Raw genomic sequence first — 21,601 nt, forward strand, 5'->3', positions numbered from 1 at the left:
GATCTCAGCTCACTGCAACCTCTGCTTCCTGGGCCCAAGCCATTTTCCAGCCTCAGCCTCCTGAGTAGCTGGGACTACGGGTGCAAGCCACCAATGCCAGGCTAATTTCTTTGTATTTTTTGTAGAGATGGGGTTTCGCCATGTCGCCCAGGCTGATCTGGAACTCCTGGGCTCAAAGGGACCCTCCTATCTTGGCCTCCCAAAGTGCTGGGATTATAGGCCTGAGCCACCACTCTCAGCCCCTTTTTAATACATGTAGTTTGAGGTGTCTGAACATTGAAGTGGAGAATTTGAGAAGGTCATTGGATATCTAGTTCTCTGGCTTAGTAGAGAAACTTGGCCTGGAGATAAGAGCATTTCCTGTGAGTATTTGAAAAATTGTGTTTGGCAACCAGGTGCAGTGGCTCACACCTGTAATCCCAACACTTTGGGAGACCGAGGCAGGTGGATCACAAGGTCAGGAGATCGAGACCATCCTGGCAAACATGGCGAAACCCCGTCTCTACTAAAGATACAAAAAAGCTAGCTGGTTGTGGTGGTGGGCACCTGTAGTCCCAGCTACTCAGGAGGCTGAGGCAGGAGAATGGTGTGAACCTGGGAGGTGGAGGTTGCAGTGAGCCGAGATGGCGCCACTGTACTCCAGCCTGGGCGACAGAGCAAGACTCCAACTCAAAAAGAAAAAGAAAAAGGAAAAATTGTGTTTGGCAATATCATTCACTAAAAACGGCTTCTCGATGAAATAAAAGTTAGGAACAGACTCTCAAAAACCTGCGCAACTTTATAACCAGAGCACCAAGAAAAATAATAATTTTCTAAAAGAGCAGCTAAAAAGACATACTAAAGCAGGCACGGTGGCTCATGCCTGTAATCGCAGCCCTTTGGGAGACCGAGGCAGGCAGATCACTTGAGGTCAGGAGTTCAAGACCAGCCTGGCCAACATGGTGAAACCTATCTCTACTAAAATTAAAAAATTAGCCAGCAGTGCTGGTATGCGCCTGTAGTCTCAGCTACTCAGGAAGCTGAAGCAGGAGAATCACTTGAACCCGGAAGGTAGAGGTTGCAATGAGCCAAAATTATGCCATTGCACTCCAGCCTGGATGACAGTGTGAGACTCCATCTCAAAAAATAAAATATATATATATATATGTGTGTGTGTGTGTGTGTGTGTGTGTGTGTGTGTGTGTGTGTATATATAGTTAAGACTAAATGTCTTTAAATAAAGAGGCTGGGAATGGTGGCTAATGCCTGTAATCTCAACACTTTGAGAGGCTGAGGTTGAAGTATCACTTGAGCCCAGGAGTTCAAGACCAGCCTGGGCAACATAGGGAGCCTCCCATCTCTACAGAAATTTTTTTTTTTAAATTAGCTGGGCATGATGGCATGCGCCTATAGTCCTAGCTACTCAGGAGGCTGTGGCAAGATGATCGCTTGAGCCCGGGAGTTCAAGGCTACAGTAAGCTGTGATGGTGCCACTTCACTCCAGCCTGGGCTGGCAGAGTGATACTCTGTCTCAAAAAAAAAAAAAAAAAAAATACTACAATAGATATAGGCATTAATGTTCCAGGAAAAGATGAAGGTAGCTTGATAGAAGGGGATATAAAGAAGGGTTGAAGCTGCTGAACTGTAGGCACAGAAGGATGTCATTGGTAAATAAATGTAGCAATGCCAGAGATAGCTGGTTCTAGTGTATTGCACCTGTTTGTTTCTTTTGTACAAACATTGAGAGAAGCCACACAATAAAAACACTTGCAGAAAAGTCTGTTGCCAGTAGGAACCAAGAGGAAGAATGTGGATGAATATACATTTTGAACAGAACTACATTACTTTTGGCTTTCTTCATTTAGTTTGTGTTAGTGTACTCTTCATTCAGCTGCTAGTTTTGTCCTGCAATATATTTATGTGCTTTAAAAGTGATGTATTAACCAATTCAACTTCCATATTGTGGTATCATTCTTGTATTTATCAATGATACAAGAGCTATTTAACTATGCAGAAACACATACAATAACAAAACATACTGTATACCTTTATGAATTTTTATATGTATAATCATGAGAGTAATGATATTTTCCTTGGGAGAGAATAGGGAGTGAAAAACACACAGCCTTGAATAGCTCCGAGGAACTGCAGTATTTAAGGTAGTGATTAAAAAACTGTCAGCTTTTGGCCCACATGTGATTCTTTGTGATGATCTCTACACTTTTTAAAAAATTGCTCATATTAAAACATCTAGAAATTTTACATAAAAATGTGGAATTCTGCTTCTCAGAAAAATCAGAACATCTGGCAACAATTAGTCTACATTTTCTGGATAATAGTGATGGCTGGGGGCTCAGTATTGGCAGGCCCCTTTTCATTGCAGGCCCCTTTTCATTGCTGCTTGTGTTCTTTTGTTCACCACAGTCCTCACTGTTTTCTGTTGTGTGTTGTATCTGGCCCTCTTCAGCTATTTAAAGAAGGAACATTTGGATTTGAGATCCCTAATTTCAGAGTCATGAGAAGGAGATTATAAAGGATAAGTAAATTGAAGTGAAGGTGGTATGAGGTGACAGGTTAGGATGTTGAATGTATCATCTACATGAACATTGAAATTACCCAAGAGGACAGTTACAGGAGTTGGGGTGAAAATGATGGATGTGAACCTGGTTTAAGGGTTCTTGGGGAATGAGAAAGATAGCAGGGAAGTCTAATATATGCAAAAGTATCTGTGTTAAGTAAGAACTTGTCTTTTTAAAAATTTCCTTCTTTATTTAATTATTTATTTTGAGATGGAGTCTCTCTCTGTTCAGTGGCGTAATCTAGGCTCACTGCAAAACCTGCCTTCTGGGTTCAAGCTGTTCTGGCCTCAGCCTCCAAGTAGCTGGGATTGCAGAAGTGCACCACCACACTTGACTAGTTTTTGAATTTTTTTGTAGAGTTGGGGTTTCACTATATTGGCCAGGCTAGTCTCAAACTCCTGACCTCAAGAGAACCACCTGTCTCAGCCTCCCGAAGTACTGGGATTACAGGCGTGAGCCACTACACCTGGCTTTTCTTCTTTATAAAATAACATGCAGAAACCACTAAGAACTCTCTGAAGTCACTGCTCTGACACTAGTTCTCTATCACCAGTTGGATGTTGTACAATTTAGTTCCATTCTGAATACAAATTACCTGAAGCTAGTGAAGACCTCAAGTTAAGAGCAAAGTTCATCATGAGACTGCAGATGCCAGTCACAAATTGTGGTGTTCCCAAAATATCCATACTTCTGCCTGGCCTGCTGAAAACTTGCAACTTCCTGCAACCCCCTCAATTTTGGTAACTTGTTAAAAGGACTCACAGAACTTGTGAAAGCACTATAATGTGATTACAGTTTTGTTACAAAGGATACAGATCAAGAACAACTAGTTGAAGAGATACATAGAGCAGTGTTTGGTGCAAGAAGGGTCTGCAGACCTCCATGCCCTTCCGCTTGTGGAATCTGGTCACATTACCCTCCCAGCACTTCACTGCGCTCACCAACCTGGGAGCTCCACTGAACCCCAGTGTCCAGAGTTTTTATTGGGGCTCCGTTAGGTAGGCCTGATTGGTTAGATCATTGGCCATGTTTTTTAACTCAGTCTTCGGTTCTCCACTCCCTTGAGGTTGGGGTGACCCAAAGTTTCAGATCTTTAATTATGTGGTTTGGTCTTTTGGTCACCAGCCCCCGTTTTGAAGTTACCTCAGGCTTCACAGTAAGTCATCTCACTGGCATAACAAAGACATTCCTATCACTTGGATAATTACAAGGGTTTTTGAAGCTCTGTGCCAGGAACCAGGGACAAAGATCAGCTATGTTCTTTATTTTATCATAAGTCTAAATTCTTTTGTTAATTGCTCTCTGTCTTGGAATCTCTCCATTTTCTTTGCAATTACTCTTGATAAGTACATGGAGATGTGACTTGATTTTCTCATAGAAACTTAATATACTTTTTCAGGTAGATGTGAAAATAGGTTTAGCTGTCTCAACAAAAACCAGTTGAGGAAAAATTTTTAGTTAAGCAAAATACTAAATAAAAATATTGGCCGGGCGCGGTGGCTCACGCCTGTAATCCTAGCACTTTGGGAGGCCGAGGCAGGCGGATCATGGGGTCAGGAGATCGAGGCCATCCTGGCTAACACGGTGAAACCCCGTCTCTACTAAAAATACAAAAAATTAGCCGGGCATGGTGGCGGGCACCTGTAGTCCCAGCTACTAGGGAGGCTGAGGCAGGAGAATGGCGTGAACCCGGGAGGCAGAGCTTGCAGTGAGCCGAGATCGCACCACTGTACTCCAGCCTGGGCGACAGAGCAGGACTCCATCTCAAAAAAAAAAAATTAATTCAGGCTCAGATATCTTTTGTTTTGATCCCTTTGGAAGTCAGAACTGGTTTTGTTTAGGAGCATTTTATGTATTTGATTTTTGTTCTTTTTTTTTTTTTGAGTCTCGCTCTGTCGCCCAGGCTGGAGTGCAGTGGCTGGATCTTGGCTCACTGCAAGCTCCGCCTCCCGGGTTTACGCCATTCTCCTGCCTCAGCCTCCCGTGTAGCTGGGACTACAGGCGCCCGCTACCTCGCCCGGCTAGTTTTTTGTATTTTTTAGTAGAGACGGGGTTTCACTGTGTTAGCCAGGATGGTCTTGATCTCCTGACCTCGTGATCCGCCCGTCTCGGCCTCCCAAAGTGCTGGGATTACAGGCTTGAGCCACCGCGCCCGGCCTGATTTTTGTTCTTAACTATTCCCTTATGAGGGTAGCTGTTCTTTTAGCAAACAGTTATTGTGTGCCCGGAGAAGGAACATGCTGTAATTCTAGCACTTTGGGAGGCTGAGGTGGGTGGGCCCCTTGAGGTCAGGAGTTCGAGATCAGCCTGGCCAACATGGTAAAACCCTGCCTCTACTAAAAATACAAAAATTAGCCAGGCATGGTGGCACATGCCTGTAGTCCCAGCTACTTGGGAGACTGAGGCACAAGAATCACTTGAACCTGGGAGGTGGAGGTTTTAATGAGCCGAGATCATACCATTGCGCTCCGGCCAGCCTGGGCAACAGAGTGAGTCTCTGTCTCCAAAAAATAATAATAATAAAAATAAAATAAAGATAATTTCTGCCTTAAAGTCAATTTATAGTTTAGACACGTATATAAATAGTTATTGACAGTTTTTTTGTTTTGTTTTTGTTTTTGTTTGTTTTTTAAGACAGTCTCACTCTGTCAGCCAGGCTGGAGTGCAGTGGCACAATCTCGGCTCACTGCAACCTCCGCCTCCCAGGCTCAAGCAATTCTTCTCCTGCCTCGGCCTCCTGAGTAGCTGGGATTACAGGCGTGTGCCACCACGCCCGGCTAATTTTTGTATTTTTAGTAGAGACAGGGTTTCACCATGTTGGCCAGGCTGATCTCGAACTCCTGACCTAAGGTGATCCACCCGCCTCGGCTTCCCAAAGTGCTGGAATTACAGGTGTGAGCCGTTGCGCACAGCCTGACCATTCTTAATATTGAAATATTTACAAGGCATTTTGGGGAGCAGAGAAGTGAGGGACTCAAAAGGGCTTGGGAAGGAGGAAGGAGTTTTGAATTTAGCAGCGAAGAATAAGGTGTGACGGCTGTTTTCCTACAATAGATAACAGCTTTTCAAGGGCATGGGGATGTATTACTGTGCTTAGTTAAGTATTAATGGTTTGATATGGTACCCAAGAGGTGGGACTGGAAAGATAGGCAGATCATAAAGCCCTTGTTTATATGAGACTCCCAAGAGTGTAGAGTTTATAAGGTATGAGAAGTTAAGGGTTTTAACATGGGGAATAATTTGTTGAGATTACATTGACAGCGATGTGATAGATGGATTAGTGAAAGGAGATCAGGTAGATCAGTTTGGAAACAGCTCCCACAGAATATTGTGAGGCTCTTATTATGAGGCTCTGAGCCAAGGTAGAGATGATATGATTAAGTGAAATGAGGTATGCAAAAGGATAAGGTTGGAAATAGGTAATACATTTGAGTTGCAAGCCTGTTTTGTAGGACAGATGGATTTGTAGCTCAAAGGAGAGGTCAGACCTGAAGATAATTATAGATACGTGATTATTAAGGCTATAAGAAGGAATGACAATATTTATTTATGGTGAATCCAGTGTATTTCTCAAAAGAGAGGTCAAACCTGAAGATAATTTTAGATACGTGATTATTAAGGCTATGAGAAGGAATGACAATATTTATGGTGAATTCAGTGGGTTTCTTAAGTGAGTTTATAGTCAAGAGTGTCAAGTGACTGGGCGTGGTGGCTCACGCCTGTAATCCCAGAACTTTGGGAGGCTGAGGCAAACAGATCACCTGAGGTTGAGAGTTCAAGGCCAGCCTTACCAACTTGAAGAAACTCCATCTCTACTAAAAATACAAATATTAGGCGGGTGTGGTGGCGCGCGCCTATAATCCCAGCTATTCAGGAGACTGAGGCAGGAGAATTGCTTGAACCTGGGAGGTGGAGGTTGCGGTGAGCCGAGATCACACCACTGCACTCCAGCCTGGGCAACAAGAGCGAAACTCTGTTTCAAAAAAACAAAATAATAATAATTTTAAAAAAGAGTATCAAGTGTTATGGGAGACTGGTTAGGTAAGTACTGAAAGTAGATGATTGGCTTTGGCAGTTAGTCTGTCTTGTGTCTGAGAGCCATTTGTATAGTGGCAAATGTTAGATTTCTGGAGGCTGAGGAATGGAAGTTAGGAAATACAGACAATTAAAATTCTTACACTTTTACATTTTGCTGTTTTTTTCCTCAATGTTTTCTTGTGTAGCACTTCTAACTGGTTTATTATTTGCTTTTTCCTTACAATGACATTCTGTTATTCTGTAGCATTCCATTGAAGATGTAATTACATTCTCTCAATCTGTGATGTCAGGTTGTTTTTTGAAGTATAAAGGTTTAAGAAATGCATAACTACGTATGATTTTTAATTGATCTTCTCAGTCTTCAGTTGATTTTTTTCCATATATAAATTGAAGATAGATTCATTTTACATTTGGTATCATGTTAAAATGCTCCAAAAACTACCTACTGTATAATAGGTATTATAATATTGTTGATCACCTTCAGGAAATTATTATCCTGAAATGTCTCCCAGTGGTCTGAGCTGGGACAGTTTGAGCAACAAAATAAATATGAGAGTATTGGATTATAACCTAAAAAATAAAGTCAATATCTGTGAATCCATGTTGATATAAATAAATGATTGACTAAATAAATACTTGGCAGTAAAGAAGCAAATCTTCCTTACAGAAAAATTCCAAACAATAAATGTAGATCACCACTTTCAGGAGGTAGAACTTAATTTCCCTCTTCTTGAATGTGTGCTGGACTGCTGACTTTTAAAGAACACCAAAGTATGAAGAGGGAAAAGCAGTAACTTTACAGTGAAGAGGCATGGCAGACAGCACCTTAACCAAGTTCAAGGTTAACTTCACCAATGATAAGGCATGGTGATATCATGTACTCGCTGATAGAATGTGTTAAGTCTAACCAGAAAAAAAAAAAATAATAATAATAAAGGGCATTCTACAAATACCTGACCAGTACTAAAAAGTATCAAGGACCTGAAAAAACAAGGAAAGTCTCAGAAGCTTTTACAGAGAGAAGACAAGACTAAGGAGACATGACAACTAAATACAATGTGATATCCCAGATTGACAGTGAAAAAAGGACAAGAGTGGAAAAAAATTGGCGAAATCTAAACAAAGTCTGGAATTTTGTTAATAGTATTATTCCAATGTTAATTTCTTGCTTGTGACAAATGTACTATAGTTATGTAAGATGTTAACATTGGGAGATGTTGGGTAAAGGACATGTGAGTATTCTCTGTACTATCTTTGTAACTTTTGTAAATCTAAATTTATTCCAGAATGATGAGGTTTTTTAATAAAGCAGAATACAAACTGTTAAGTAAAACGTATCTCAAACTGATAATTGATGAAATAAGAAATAAAGGTTATTTACTATTTGTATTGAGTGGATTCATCATAAGTGTTGATTGGGGGTAAAACAGGCATATTTGATAAATCATGTTGATATAAATTTCAAGAAAAATAAATGAAACCGAATTAGGGACACTGGCATGTGTAGCTTGGACCAAGGCATTTAACCTTTCTCTCTTTGTTTCAAAAATGGGGAATCAAACTGACTTACCACTTTGAGCATTCTTAAAGTAAACAAGTATATTCACTGTAAAATTAAATCTTATGAAGCCTTAAGATGAATAACAGTTCTAATCACTTTTATAAATTATGTGCCTGTGGTAGTTAGCTTATTTTTCTAACTTATATACTATTCTGTACTGTACAGACTAACAGCTATAAAATCAGCTTGATGCAAGTGAAATTACAGTAAAATTACACACTTAAGTAAGGCCAGGTTTCCTGGTTTCTCCCAATCCTAATAGTGATTCTATTTAATTTATGTATATATGTTAGGTAGACATGAAATAGGTCTCATGAGCAAGAGTTTCTGACCTGGAATGTCAGTTATTTCATCCCTGTTTTTCAGCATATGTGACTCATGGCTGGCTACACATGATAGAACTTACAAACCTGGATTCTGAAATTGGCAGAGCAGTAGAATGGAGTATTTTCATTTAGGATTTATAGCTTAGAAGTCATAGCATAAGCAGACAATGGGACGTTATTGTAAATGATTTACTACATATAAATTACATACATTCTTTGGTGCATTCAGTGATGAATATTTTGTCCTCCAAGAATAAGGATTAAACCCTTTTTTTTTGGAAAAACTATATTCACTGTACAAGCATAGAGATTGAAGCAAAGAATACTGAGTTTTGTTCTCTTTAACTGAGGGGTATAGGCTTTGATGAGAATATACTGACTTCAAACAATTTCTCTAGTGCTGTTGATAAGACACACATATGCAGCAGTTAGAAGGAATGAGTTCAAATGTTCAGTAGCAGGGTGGGGTGACTATAAGTGACAGCACTATATTGTGTATTTCAAAAATAGCTAGAAGAGAGGACTTGAAATGTTCCTGACACATAGAAATCATAGTTACGCAGGGTGATGGATACCCAAAATACTCTTGACTTGATTCTTACACATTCTAGGCGTGTAACAAAGTGTCACATGTATCCCATAAATATGTACAACTATTATGTATCAATTTTAAAAAGATTTAAAACACAATAGAAAATAAGATATGCCTATAAATGAAGTGTGAACATATAGAGATGAAAGCAGAAAATTGATTGTGGTGTGGTTAGTGCAGTTATGGGAATTTCCAGAGTAATTCCATTTCAGTGAATGATGTCATTTGGGCATTATGAAAAATAGCCTAGAGAAAAACACAGATTTTTTTTTTTTTTGAGACAGAGTCTCATGCTGTCGCCCAGGCTGGAGTGCAGTGGTGCTATCTTGGCTCACTGCAAGCTCCGCCTCCCAGGTTAATGCCATTCTGCCTCAACTTCCCAAGTAGCTGGGACTACAGGTGCCCGCCACCATGCCCGGCTAATTTTTTGTATTTTTAGTAGAGACAGGGTTTCACCATGTTAGCCAGGATGGTCTCAATCTCCTGACCTTGTGATCCACCTGCCTCGGTCTCCCAAAGTGCTGGGGTTACAGGCGTGAACCACAACACCTGGCCAAAACACAGACTTTTTAGCTTAAAAATGGCCAGAACAGGCTCTGAGTCGTACTCTCTTGTAGTGCATTTAGTTGGTGCATCAGATAAAATGTATTGCTTTCTGTATTTCCCACAATTGAAAACAGCTGTTTTTATTGTGGACCCAGCTTTTACCTTAGCATTCAGCTCGTTCACAAGAAGGTTCCAAGGGCGGCTATCAACTGTGAACCATACCAAAGGATTCAGAACTTGAATCTGGGAACAAAAAAACTTGATCAGAAGTTTTCAAATAGTTTGGTGTTTTATGTTCATATTCCTTTACTATGATAGCCATTTTTATTACAACCAATTTTGGTTCAGTCATTGTTTAACACACATTCCCAAGTAGCTTTGACATACAAATAATGAAAGAGGAGGAATCTTTTTTAAAACTAAACTTTTATAACGTTTTAATTTTGGTGGGAAGGAACAATTTCAATGTTAGAAACTTTTAAAATTATTTTAAAATTGATAATATCTTAGAACTGACTACTGCGTAGCATTCTTCCAAACTAGCATACTTAATCTATTTTTCCATAATTCACCCAAAGATACTTCTAACATTGCAAACATCAAACATTCCACTCATACAAATGATTTCTTAGTTACTTGTGTCTTTAGTGTTGGTCTCCAAACAGAGTGACTAAAATTCATACTATATTAAGTTATAAAAGCTTTAATAGTGAACTTAGGCTAAAGAAACATATGTTTTGTCCAACCAACTATTGATTTAATTCACTGTATTTTTTTTGCTAATTTGTGTTTGACACCAGGGAAATTCCTTGTTTTTCTAGGCTAGGATGTTCAGGGCTTCAGTGAGTAGTTAGTTGAATCTTTATTCTCATGATTTCTTTGGGATGCTTCCACCACTGCAGACACTATTAATCAGTGAGAATTTTATATATTCTGCTATCTTTGCCTGTTTTACTCTGTCTTCACACTCAGGCATCTGTAAAAGTAGCATTTTTTATATATCTTTGATTTGTTTTAGTTCCTCCACTGGAAATGTCAATCAAGGTTTTTTGTGGCAAATCAATTTGAAAACAGATTCTTGGTTTCTGCTCATTTTGTGTTTATTATAAAGATTTTCATAATCTTATTTCTTTATGATACAGTTACGTTCTTTTTTTCCCTTTTTCAACTTTCAAGTTTGTATTCCTGATTTCATCTTACGGTTTTGCTGTAAAAGTACTACCTTTCCCCTCTTGTTTAAATTGACAAAAATGTTTCTGTAAATCCTGTCTTTATCTTCAAAAGTTCATCAAATACTGGCCAAATAAAATCCAGAGAGTCTATAATTAAAACCACTTCCAATGTTCCTTCACATTTGCAAGTTTGGTTTTAATTCTTAATTTTCTCTGTATTATTCCGATGTATTGTATTCTCTTTTTCTGTCTTCCTCCTTAGTAGTAGTCTGCCTTGTTTACATGAGGGCCTTTATTTCCAGCTGACGAAAAAGTATTTCCCTTAATAATCTACTTATATTTACTCTGAAATCCAATTTTATTTAGGTCCTTGTTTTTGTTTTTGTTTTGCAGCTTACCTGTAATTTCTACTTCCTGCATTTATGTGTGTATAATTTCTAAACATATTTCTGAAGTTGTCATCATCTGCATGATGAGACACACAGTGCTGGTCTACCCAGTAATATTGTGAACTGAGGAATTCCTATTTGTAGTCTTTATTCACTTCTGAAGTACTTATTCTGCTTTATAGTATTTTGAAATGAAAAATGATGAGAACTCTTTGATATCTACAATTGTGTTCTCTATGTGTATGCTTTGAGGAAGTGTCAGATTTTCTTGAATTAGAATTCATATAAACCTTGTCCTTTGTGGAATGGGGAGCCTCCACACATCCTTCCAGGCAGATCTAAAATGGCCACTCTTGAGACATGAGCAAACATTTGTCACATGATGGAGACAGCAAGAGAAAGAGCTAAGTAGGGGAAGCAGAAAACTACTTTCTCCCTTGGGAAAAAACTGAGCAGAAAGCCAGACATCTTCTGGTTCTGACTCATCTCTTGGGCATACTCTGCAAAAGTTATGGCGAAGAGTCAGTGAATTAGAAGATTTACTCAGAGTAACTTTTTTCTACCCTGCAAGTACCTACCAGCCCCGGAGGTACCTATATGAGTAGTACTTCTTAATTGGATTCACTCTATGTTTAAGGTAAATGCTTGATGTTATAGGTTAGTTCTAGCTCCCTCCTGGATATAACTCAGTGCTCTTCTTTCTATTATTATTATTATTATTGAGGCAAGGGTCTCACTGTCGCCCAGGATGGAGTACAGTGGTGCGATCACAGCTCGCTGAAGCCTCTACCTCCTGGGCTCAAGCAATCTTCCCACCTCAGCCTCTCAAGTAACTGGGACTACAGGTATGCGCCACCATGCCCAGCTAATTTTTATGTTTTTTTGTAGAGACTAGTTTCGCCATATTGCCCAGGCTAGTCTTGAACTCCTGAACTCAAGCAACCTGGCTACCTCGGCCTAGCAGTGTGCTGGGATTACAGCCATGAGCTCCTGCACCTGCCTGTCTAAAAATTCCATGATAAACCTAGGAGTCAATTAATACGTAATAGTCACTAATATTTATAAAACATTTTGAATTTTATAAAATTATTTTTTGATTACATTGTCTCATTTTGGGACTGACAGCAATGCTGTAACTTAGCTTTATTAAACCAAAGTCCAGGCACATTTACTTTTGTAGATTTTCTTTGGTTAATTTGTAGCAGAGCCAGGAATCAAATCCAGGATGCTTTACTCCATAGTCCATGTACTGAACACCATATCACACTCAACTCTGCTCTGCATTATATTTTAGGTTTGGACACATAAATGTATATTGGTCTCTGTTGAAGTGGACATAGTAGTTCTCTGGGCATTATCTGGTTCTTCCTGGAAGCCCAACTGCAAATTGGCATTTATAAAACAGTATATTCCTGGCAGCGTTACAGATAATGTTTGCAGATTTCATATGATTCCTACCCTTAGGCCAATTTTACCATACTTTGAACATCTTTAACTGGTTGCTATTTCTTGTACATAAGTGATAGCATCACTTTCCAGTCTTAAACTTGGTTGCTTTATATCATCAAGTAATGTTTTTTCAGTTATCCTCGTCTTATTACTGCTTCTGTGAACACTGCTTTTAAATGAAATGAGATGCTAGAGCTGATGATTACCAAGCATTAGAGATCTGTATCTCAAGAATACAGCTTTATTCTTTTTAAATATGGAATATTGTTAAGAATAGCTCTGCTCTGTATGAACAGGGAATTCAAACTTTTAAAAATGAAAAATGAGAACCTTCCTGAATTAAATTTTACTCAAATCTTCCGTTAAGTCCTAAGAATAGGCTGCTGGCTTCCATTGCTTTCAGGAAATGAAAAATGGCTCGGAAGCTAAGTGAGCTAAATAAGCCATCTCTCTCTCAATTGTTTCAGTTTCTCAGGAATTGCTGTACAATGCTGCCAATAATGATCTCCATGGATCTGACCCCCATCCCATCTCCCACTGCCTCCTCTGAAACTCCAGATGCCACCATAAGAAGGAGCTTTGAAGAATGTGCCTGTACCCTCTTTTTACCCTGAGGTTGGTGAGGCCAGGCAGGGTGATTCTCAGGATATCCTGATGATCAAAGGTACAGTTGAAGCCTTCATCAAGACTTTCTTGAAGATGACCAAGAAATTTAGGAAACATTACTAAATAGCCTAAGAACTGAAGATGGAACTCAAGAATGGATGGCACAAGTGTCACCTAAAATGTAATTCCTGATGATATACACGATGATTAATAAGCTCCTTGAGGGCAGAGACCATTACACCGTTTGTAGACTTCTTCCCCCTACCTTCACAGTATCTAGCATAGTACCAAGCATATAAACTATACTCACTTAATAAATGTTAGTTTATGACTGAGAGAAAAGACTTTATATAAAAGTGCTCTTAGGGCTGGGCGCAGGGGCTCGTGCCTATAATCCCAGCACTTCGGGAGGCTGAGGCGGGCGGATCACTTGAGGTAAGGAGTTCGACACCAGCCTGGCCAACATGATGGAACCCCGTCTCTACTAAAAATACAAAAATTACCCGGGCATGGTGGCCCATGCCCGTGATCCCAGCTACTCAGAAGGCTGAGGCAGGAGAAACACTTGAACCCGGGAGGCAGAGGTTTCAGTGAGCCAAGATTGTACCACTGCTCTCCAGCCTGGTAGACAGAGGGAGTCCATCTCCCAAAAAGAAAAAAAGTGCCTTCAAACCCCTCTTTTCTTAGTACTTAATCCACGATCAGGAATGGTGATAGAGTTGACTATTATCTTAGGCTTCTTGACCACTATTGTCTTCTGTCTTGACTGTGTGTTGGGTAGGAAATATGTATCTGTCCGTATATGAAGTTTTCAGTATTAATACTTAAAGTTATGTCTTCACTGATGCCTGGGCTTTTTATTTCTTAGATGTTTCATTGTGATATTCAGTTATTTAGTGGAAATCTCTCAACCACACTCGAGGGTGATTTATTATACTGTTGGATTTAAAAATCTGTCTCATATCTGTTGTTAAGATTCAGCAATAAACAATCTTGCTTCTTGAATAGGTCTACATCAGTCATCATTGTGTTTCAGAAGTAGAACGTACTATCACATCAATTTTCTAAAAAAAATGTAACCTGTTACTCTTGAATGACAGCATATAGTCTTACATCTCACCTGAGCAGTGTTTCCCATATCCTGCTAAAAGACTATTTACAGCAATGTGATTTAAGATGCTACTTAATTAAAACAAGGCTCATGTTCTATTTCTCTTAGAGAAAAGGAAATAGCACCTTAGCTCTGTTCAGTTCTTCTGACCCTAAAGTTGTCCTTCAGAGAATTAATCAAATCTTCTTTTAGGAGTTAACTTTCGTTTAGAGGCAGATCTTGAAAATCTTCAGCTTTTTGATTTCTTGTACCTCTTGTGGCTCCAGTTACATGTAAGTTTTTTTATTTATAATTTTTTCCCATAAATAAGCATTTCAGATTACTAGTTTTTTGACAAACATGAGGTAGACATTCATTATCAACTCTTAATAGCTGGCATTTTAGATTATAAGGAATCCAATATAAGAATCAAGTATATTTTATTCAGGAAAGTAATCTTACAACAAGAACATACTTTTCTTTTGAGCAGGTGATGTATTATGCTGTATAGATTTGGGGTTTTGCTAAAAGTATGAAAGTTTTTGAAAGGAAATTGAGTTTCTTTGTCTTCATAAGCTTTTATGTATATAGCCAAGGATCCTTAAGTGTATAGCTTTAAAAGAGACTATTTCATGGATAAATTATCAGTGTTCTAGAATTTGCAAAAGGAGGAAAAACATAGAATCTGAAAATAATTTCTGTGAATTAGATAGGATGTGTGGGTTTAAGGTTTGAGCCTTTTACTTCTTTCTTTTTTCTTTTTTTTTTTTTTTTTGAAATGGAGTCTTGCTGTGTCGCCCAGGCTAGAGTGCAATAGGGCGATCTCAGCTCACTGCAACCTCCACCTCCTGGGTTCAAGCAATTTTCCCACCTCAGCCTCCCAAGTAGCTGGGATTACAGGCACCTGCCATCATGCCTGGCTAATTTTTGTATTTTTGTAGAGACAGAGTTTCACCATGTTGGCCAGGCTGTTCTTGAACTCCTGACCTCAGGTGATCCACCCACCTTGGCCTTCCAAAGTGCTGGGATTACAGGCATGAGCCACCACGCCTGGCTTGATCCTTTACATTTAAGAGGACCTCTGATTCTCTTAAATGAAGTGCTCAGGTTGGACCTGCTTTTCTCACATCAACTTTTTTTTTTTTAGACAGAGTCTTGCTCTGTTGCCCAGGCTAATGGGGCGATCTCAGCTCACTGCAACCTCTGCCTCCCAGGTTGAAGCAATTCTCCTGTCTCAGCCTCCCTGAGTAGCTGAGATTATAGGCATGTGCCGCCATGCTCGGCTGGTTTTTGTATTCTTAGTAGAGGCAGGGTTTCACCATGTTGGCCAGGCTGGTGTCAAACTCTTGACCTTGTGATCCGCCCGCCTCAGCCTCCCAAAGTACTGGGATTACAGGCGTGAGCAACTGCGATGGGCCCTCACATCAACTGTTTGATAAATTACATTGTAAATTTTGTCAGTTTATATGATGAATTTTAATAATCCAGAACAGATTTGGTTAAAATATTGTTAGTAATTTTTATTAATATTTTAAATAATGTTTTGTGCTAGTAACACATGAAAGCTAAATCATATATTGTTTATTCTTCCATTAAAATTAATTTTTCCTCTGTTAATGTAACAGGAGAAATTATGTATATAGGACCTGTGAACTTCTGACAACAACATATAGTGTGGTTTGTCCTCTGCTTATTTTCCTGCTAATGTCAGGTTACAAGTCATATTGTTACAGGGAATGACAATGGCAGCAACTAAACTGTAACAAGTTCTAACAAAAGATGGTTTCGCATTATTTTTAGATTTGGATTTTCCTATGATTTCTATCTTTCTTTTTCTCCAGGCTCCCAGCCAACATCTGATAAACCCTCCCAGCGGCCATCAGAGAGCACAAATTGTAGCCCTACCCGGAAAAGGTCTTCATCTGAGAGTACTTCTTCAACAGGCTAGTGCTATTTGTTTTACCAGATTTTCAAGATAGTTTCCCATTTGTTATTTGTGAATAAGGAGTTATAATATTGTAGAAAAAATAATGGGAACTGAATCATATATGGTATTTTTTTTTCATTCAAAGGAGTTGAAACAGTAGACTTCATATGTGAGAATCAGTAATGTACATTGAAACAATGTAGTCATCTTCCCCTTTACAAAGTTGAATTAAAGTAAATTAAAGTAAAAGTATGTGTTGGGAATAATAGGGGAGTGTGGATTACAGCTATTTAATAAAGATTTAGATGTATATAAAATTGCTTAAAGCTGGGCGCAGTGGCTCATGCCTGTAATCCCATCCCTTTGAGAGGCTGAGGTGGGTGGATCACCTGAAATCAGGAGTTCGAGACCACCCTGTTCAACATGGTGAAACCCCATCTGTACTAAAAATACAAAAATTAGCCAGGCATGGTGGCGTGTGCCTGTAATCCCAGCTACTTGGGAGGCTGAGGCAGGAGAATCTCTTGAACCTGGGAGGCAGAGGTTGCAGTGAGCGGAGCTCACTCCACTGCACTCCAGCCTGGGTGACAGAGTGAGACTCTGTGGAAAAAAAAAAAAATTGTTTAGTAAACTAGTGATTTTCAAAGTAGCATTCACAAATTTCTAGGGATATACAAAATAATTGAGAGCCTCTATTAATAGTTATTTTTAAACTTCTTAATTGCTAATATTTATATATTTATAACCCGTTAATATATATAACATATTTGTATAATTTGTACAGCAATTTAGGGTATGCTTCCAATTTTCTTTTTATGGATAGTTTGTGTGTTTACCAAAAAAAAAAAAAAAAGGATGATTTATACCTGTCTTCTGCCTTTTCCTGATGGTGAAAGAGTAAGGAATGATTTTTTAAAATTTATTAATTTTACTGGGAGAGATGGAGAGTGATAGATTAATTCCAGATAGAAATATATTAAAAAGAATTTAGAGTGTTCAGGAAAATAAATCAAAAAGCCAGTGTGGTCAGACTAAAGAAGGTTGGTTATTTGGTTTGGAGATGAGTCCCCCTCTGTTGCCCAGGCTGGAGTACAGTGGTGTAATCTCGGCTCACTGCAACCACTGACTCCTGAGTTCAAGTGATTCTCTTGCCTGAGCCTCCTGAGCAGCTGGGATTACAGGTGCCCACCACCATGCCCAGCTAATTTTTTTGTATTTTTAGTAGAGACTAAAATTCGCCATGTTGGCCAGGCTGCTCTCGAACTCCTGACCTCAGGTGATCTATCTGCCTCGGCCTCCCAAAGTGCTGGGATTACAGGCATGAGCCACCGCGCCCAGCCAAAGATGGTTTTTTAATATGAGGCTGGAAACGTAGTAGAGAACTAGTGATGTAGAGTCTTAAACACAGTTGGAAGTTGTGGAAACTTAAACAAGGAAGTGACATTATCTCCTCCCTTTCTATCTCTAGGTCTTTGAAGAAGTAGAAGGCCTTTCAAATTGTATCAGTATGGTATTTATTTAATTTAGTTGATTATTATCTTTAGAAGCTCTTTGTTAGTCCAGTTGTCCGCTTGGCAGCAGTGACAGTTGTGTCTCTCTTGGTGCTTTGTTTTTATACTGCCATGGAGAGACTTTTATAGTCTAACAAGAAGTGACTTAATTTCTCTTATGTTTATCTAGACCAGGGTAAGGAAACACAGCTATGGGCCAAATGCAGTCCAAGGCCTGTTTTTGTGTAGCCCTCAAGCTAAAAATTATTTTTAGGTTTTTAAAGGCTTATGGGGAAAAGATGAAGAAGAATATGAGGCAGGCATTATATATGTCCTCAAAAGCCTAAAATATTTACTCTCTGACCTTTTACAAAAAAAGTTCATCAACCCCTGAACAAGTGAATGAGATTTTGATAAGGGACATATCAGTGTTGAAAATCACCAAAATGTTTTACTTTTGTAAACAAAAGAAAGAATATCTAAATTTACAATGTTTCTTTTGCAATGAGACTATTCTGTTCATTGAATTAGATTTCTGTTGAGGGTTGCTGTGAATAGTGAGCACTGGGAATACAAACATGAATAAGATTAAGTTACTGCCTTCAATAATTCAGACATATTCAATGAAAAACAATGTATTAAATTCTGTAACAGGACAGTGTACAAAATGCTATGACACAGAGAAATTCAAGCACTAACCACTTGAAATGACTAAAGAAGATATCACTGAATAAGTCACACACACACTACTATATATTGAATTTACTTAAGTAGGCAAGTGGGACAATGTAAAGGGTAATAATGTGTTTAGCACAGTAACAACAGCACTTTCGAAGAAAGTTAGAAAACCGTGAAATAGCATAGTGTTTTTGAAGAATAACCCACTGTTGGATATGACTAATGTACATAAGTAGTGATGATGGTGGTTGGAAAAGGAGATTGTAAAAGTAATAATGGGGACTATATCATATATGGTATTTTTTTTCATTCAAAGGAGTTGGAACTTCATTGTATATGCAGTTGGGAACTACTGAACAATTTCTAACAAGGACGATAAATTATTTGATATGCTCTATCAGTAAGAATAGGATAGGTGTTACAGTGTTAAAAAAAATGATCCCCAAATCTCAGTGGCTTAAAACAACAAAGGCTTATTTTTTGTTCATGCTGTGTGACCATCAAGAGTCCACTCCATGTTGCCTTGCCTCTAGGACCCCGGCCAACAGAGAACCTGTACCTGGAATGTTGCTTGTCTTCTGGTAGAGGGGAAAGGGCAATAGTAAAGCACTAACTGACTATTAAAATTTCTACATTAAATGTTACTTCTCAGTTTCAGTGCCAAAGCAAGTCATGTCGTTAAGTCTTGTGTCAATGGGACTAGAAAGTAAAATCCTTTTGGCAGTAGGGGCTGGATAGCAAATATTTGTAAGTAATAATATAGTCTATCATATGTATATGTTTAAAAAATGCTACAACGTTACAATATGAAGAATGGAGTGTGACAGATGCATGCAGGCAGAGTAGATAATGGCTTCAGATTTGGATATATTAAATGTGGACTGTCTTTAGCCTATTTAGGTAGAGATATTGAATAGGCTGTTAGAAGCAGTGGTTTATACTGAGAGAGAGACATCTGTGGTAGATATCTAACAGTATATATATGAACTTGAATTTGGCAGTGAAGGAGATCACCCAGGGAGAACGTGTTGAGTGAGATGACGGGGACAGAGACCTAAGAAACTTGAGCATTTCAGAGGGAAGTGGAAGAAAAGATGTTTAGCGAAGGAGACTTAAATACGAAACATCAAACCGTATATGTCACAGAAGCCTGAACAAGACTTCAGAGTGGAACAGATTAGTCAACATTAGATGTCACAAAGAGGTCAAAAAGAGTTCGATCAGAAAGTGTCAAATGACTGAGAAGATAAGAAAAAATAGTCTGAGAATGTGAAAGTTTGGAGCTTGAAAGAGGGAAAGGAGACTTAAAATTCAGGTAGCATTGAAATAAATTAGAGCTCTTTATTTCCAGCAATGTGGTAGATTAGGTGTGCAGAGCAAACAAACACCTTGTTATCTAAAACCTAAAAATGCATGGACAACATTTCTTACAGGATGACAGAACTTTGAAGTAACTAAATAGGAAACCAGAAACTTCAGAAAGTTCAGTTCAACAGAGATAAAGAGCATTAGAGCTGCTTGACATCTGCTTGATCCCTGGTGGCTGGGAGTTTGGTAATTGGAACATATCCAGCTGCAAGAGACAAAAGACAGAGCCTAGGACTCTAGTAGAACAGAAGGCCACATCAGATTTCCATGCATAAAGTTGGAACCCCCAAAAGGTGACACTTAACAGTGTAGGAGAAAATAAAATATAAACCTATCACAGAAAAGGATAGTTTCTTGTTTTAGTTTTGGCTTTGGAGGGAGCAAGAAAATGGAGTTCCTGACCACAAGCTCTTACTAATTCTCTGCCTCTCCTACAGATTTATATTGCTTGTCAGACCCAGAAAAAAGTTAAAATAAAATTTGTCATAGGTTGGTAGTCTTCCCAGTTGCATTGCAGAACCAAATGCAAATACTGTAGGGAATCGTCGTTAAATATAAACCTGAGCTTTCAAAATCACTATATTCACAATTTTGGTTAACCTAGCGTTCTCATGTATTGTAGCAACACAGGGAATGACAGCCTTTATTTTGCAGTTTTTAAAGGCAAAGAAGTAAACTGGAATCATATCCTAACCTTCTAGGTATAGTCAAAGGAACACCATACCTCCAGAAACCATCTGTTTAGTAAACCGAGGTATGTAAATAACTGTAGAAACAAAAAGCAATTTGCATTTTGGATAAGATGCCTCAAGGCCCATCCTTGAACTGAATTCCCTGTTTTTGAGATAAATCCAAAGCAGTAATATACTAACGGTATATGATTTTACTGAAAGCTGTAGTTGTTGTTATGCATATCAGAAGCCCATAGTAACAAAATTATTATTGCTGAGTAAAATCTAAGCCTTTTCTGGAGATTTTAAATATCTTATTAGGTCTTTAGGATGTAATATGAGGATAGCTTTTCATTTCTGAAATGAGTATTTGCAAGTACTCTGTTAAAGTTTATATCTCTGTTAGAGAGGTCTTTTTTTAGTATTTGTAGCTTTTAAGATATTTATGTCTGTCTGCTCATTTCTCAGGTATTTGATGTAACTGAAGATTTTTATAATTAGGATCCAAATCCATGGTAATTTTCACATTCTAGAGAATGTAAAGCCCTTCAATAGTGTTTCACAGAATCATTTAATCTTTTTATAGTTGGTTTACAAATACTGTTACATTGATGAGAGAGGTAGTTCTTTTATAATTTTGTTATTGAGCAACTACTATATTCAGGCTACCAAATTCAACTACTATATTAAGCCAAAAGACTATAAGAGACATTCCCTAATACCAAGGAACTTATGTTAAGATCAGTTTATCTTGAGAGCAACAATAAAATATGCTAGTGATTTTATAGAAATTTATTTTTTATTTTTATTTTTATTTTTATTTTTTTGACAGAGTCTTGCTCTTGTAACCCAGGCTGGAGTGCAGTGTCGCGATCTCGGCTCACTGCAACCTCCACCTCCCGAGTTCATGCGATTCTCCTGCCTCAGCCTCTCTTGTAGCTGGGATTAAAGGGACGTGCCACCACATGCCCGCCTAATTTTTGTATTTTTAGTAGAGATGGGGTTTCACCGTGTTGGCCAGGCTGGTCTCGAACTCCTGACCTCAAGTGATTTGCCCACCTCGGCCTCCAAAAGTGCTGGGATTACAGGCGTGAGCTGCCACTCCTGGCCTGTATAGTAGTATTCTACACATAACTGAAT

The 21,601-nt window shown here is 38.6% G+C and overlaps 1 protein-coding gene across 5 annotated transcripts in view; it reads left to right on the top strand.

Moving 5' to 3' along the window:
- The window catches only part of LOC105498260 (ASH1 like histone lysine methyltransferase), a 232,084-nt gene that overhangs the window by 93,635 nt on the left and 116,848 nt on the right, over positions 1 to 21,601 (top strand). For 3 of the 5 annotated variants that reach the window (XM_071083894.1, XM_071083898.1, XM_071083903.1), the window contains one exon: positions 16,169 to 16,270. In XM_071083894.1, the coding sequence (XP_070939995.1) occupies positions 16,169 to 16,270 (102 nt within the window). Of the gene's footprint in view, positions 1 to 9,487; positions 13,296 to 16,168; positions 16,271 to 20,502; positions 20,545 to 21,601 lie in introns of those variants that run through there. The other 2 variants (XM_071083912.1, XM_071083917.1) reach the window with 2 other exon arrangements.

Source organism: Macaca nemestrina, chromosome 1 (assembly GCF_043159975.1).
Source record: "Macaca nemestrina isolate mMacNem1 chromosome 1, mMacNem.hap1, whole genome shotgun sequence".
In the NCBI taxonomy this organism is placed as follows: domain Eukaryota; kingdom Metazoa; phylum Chordata; class Mammalia; order Primates; family Cercopithecidae; genus Macaca; species Macaca nemestrina.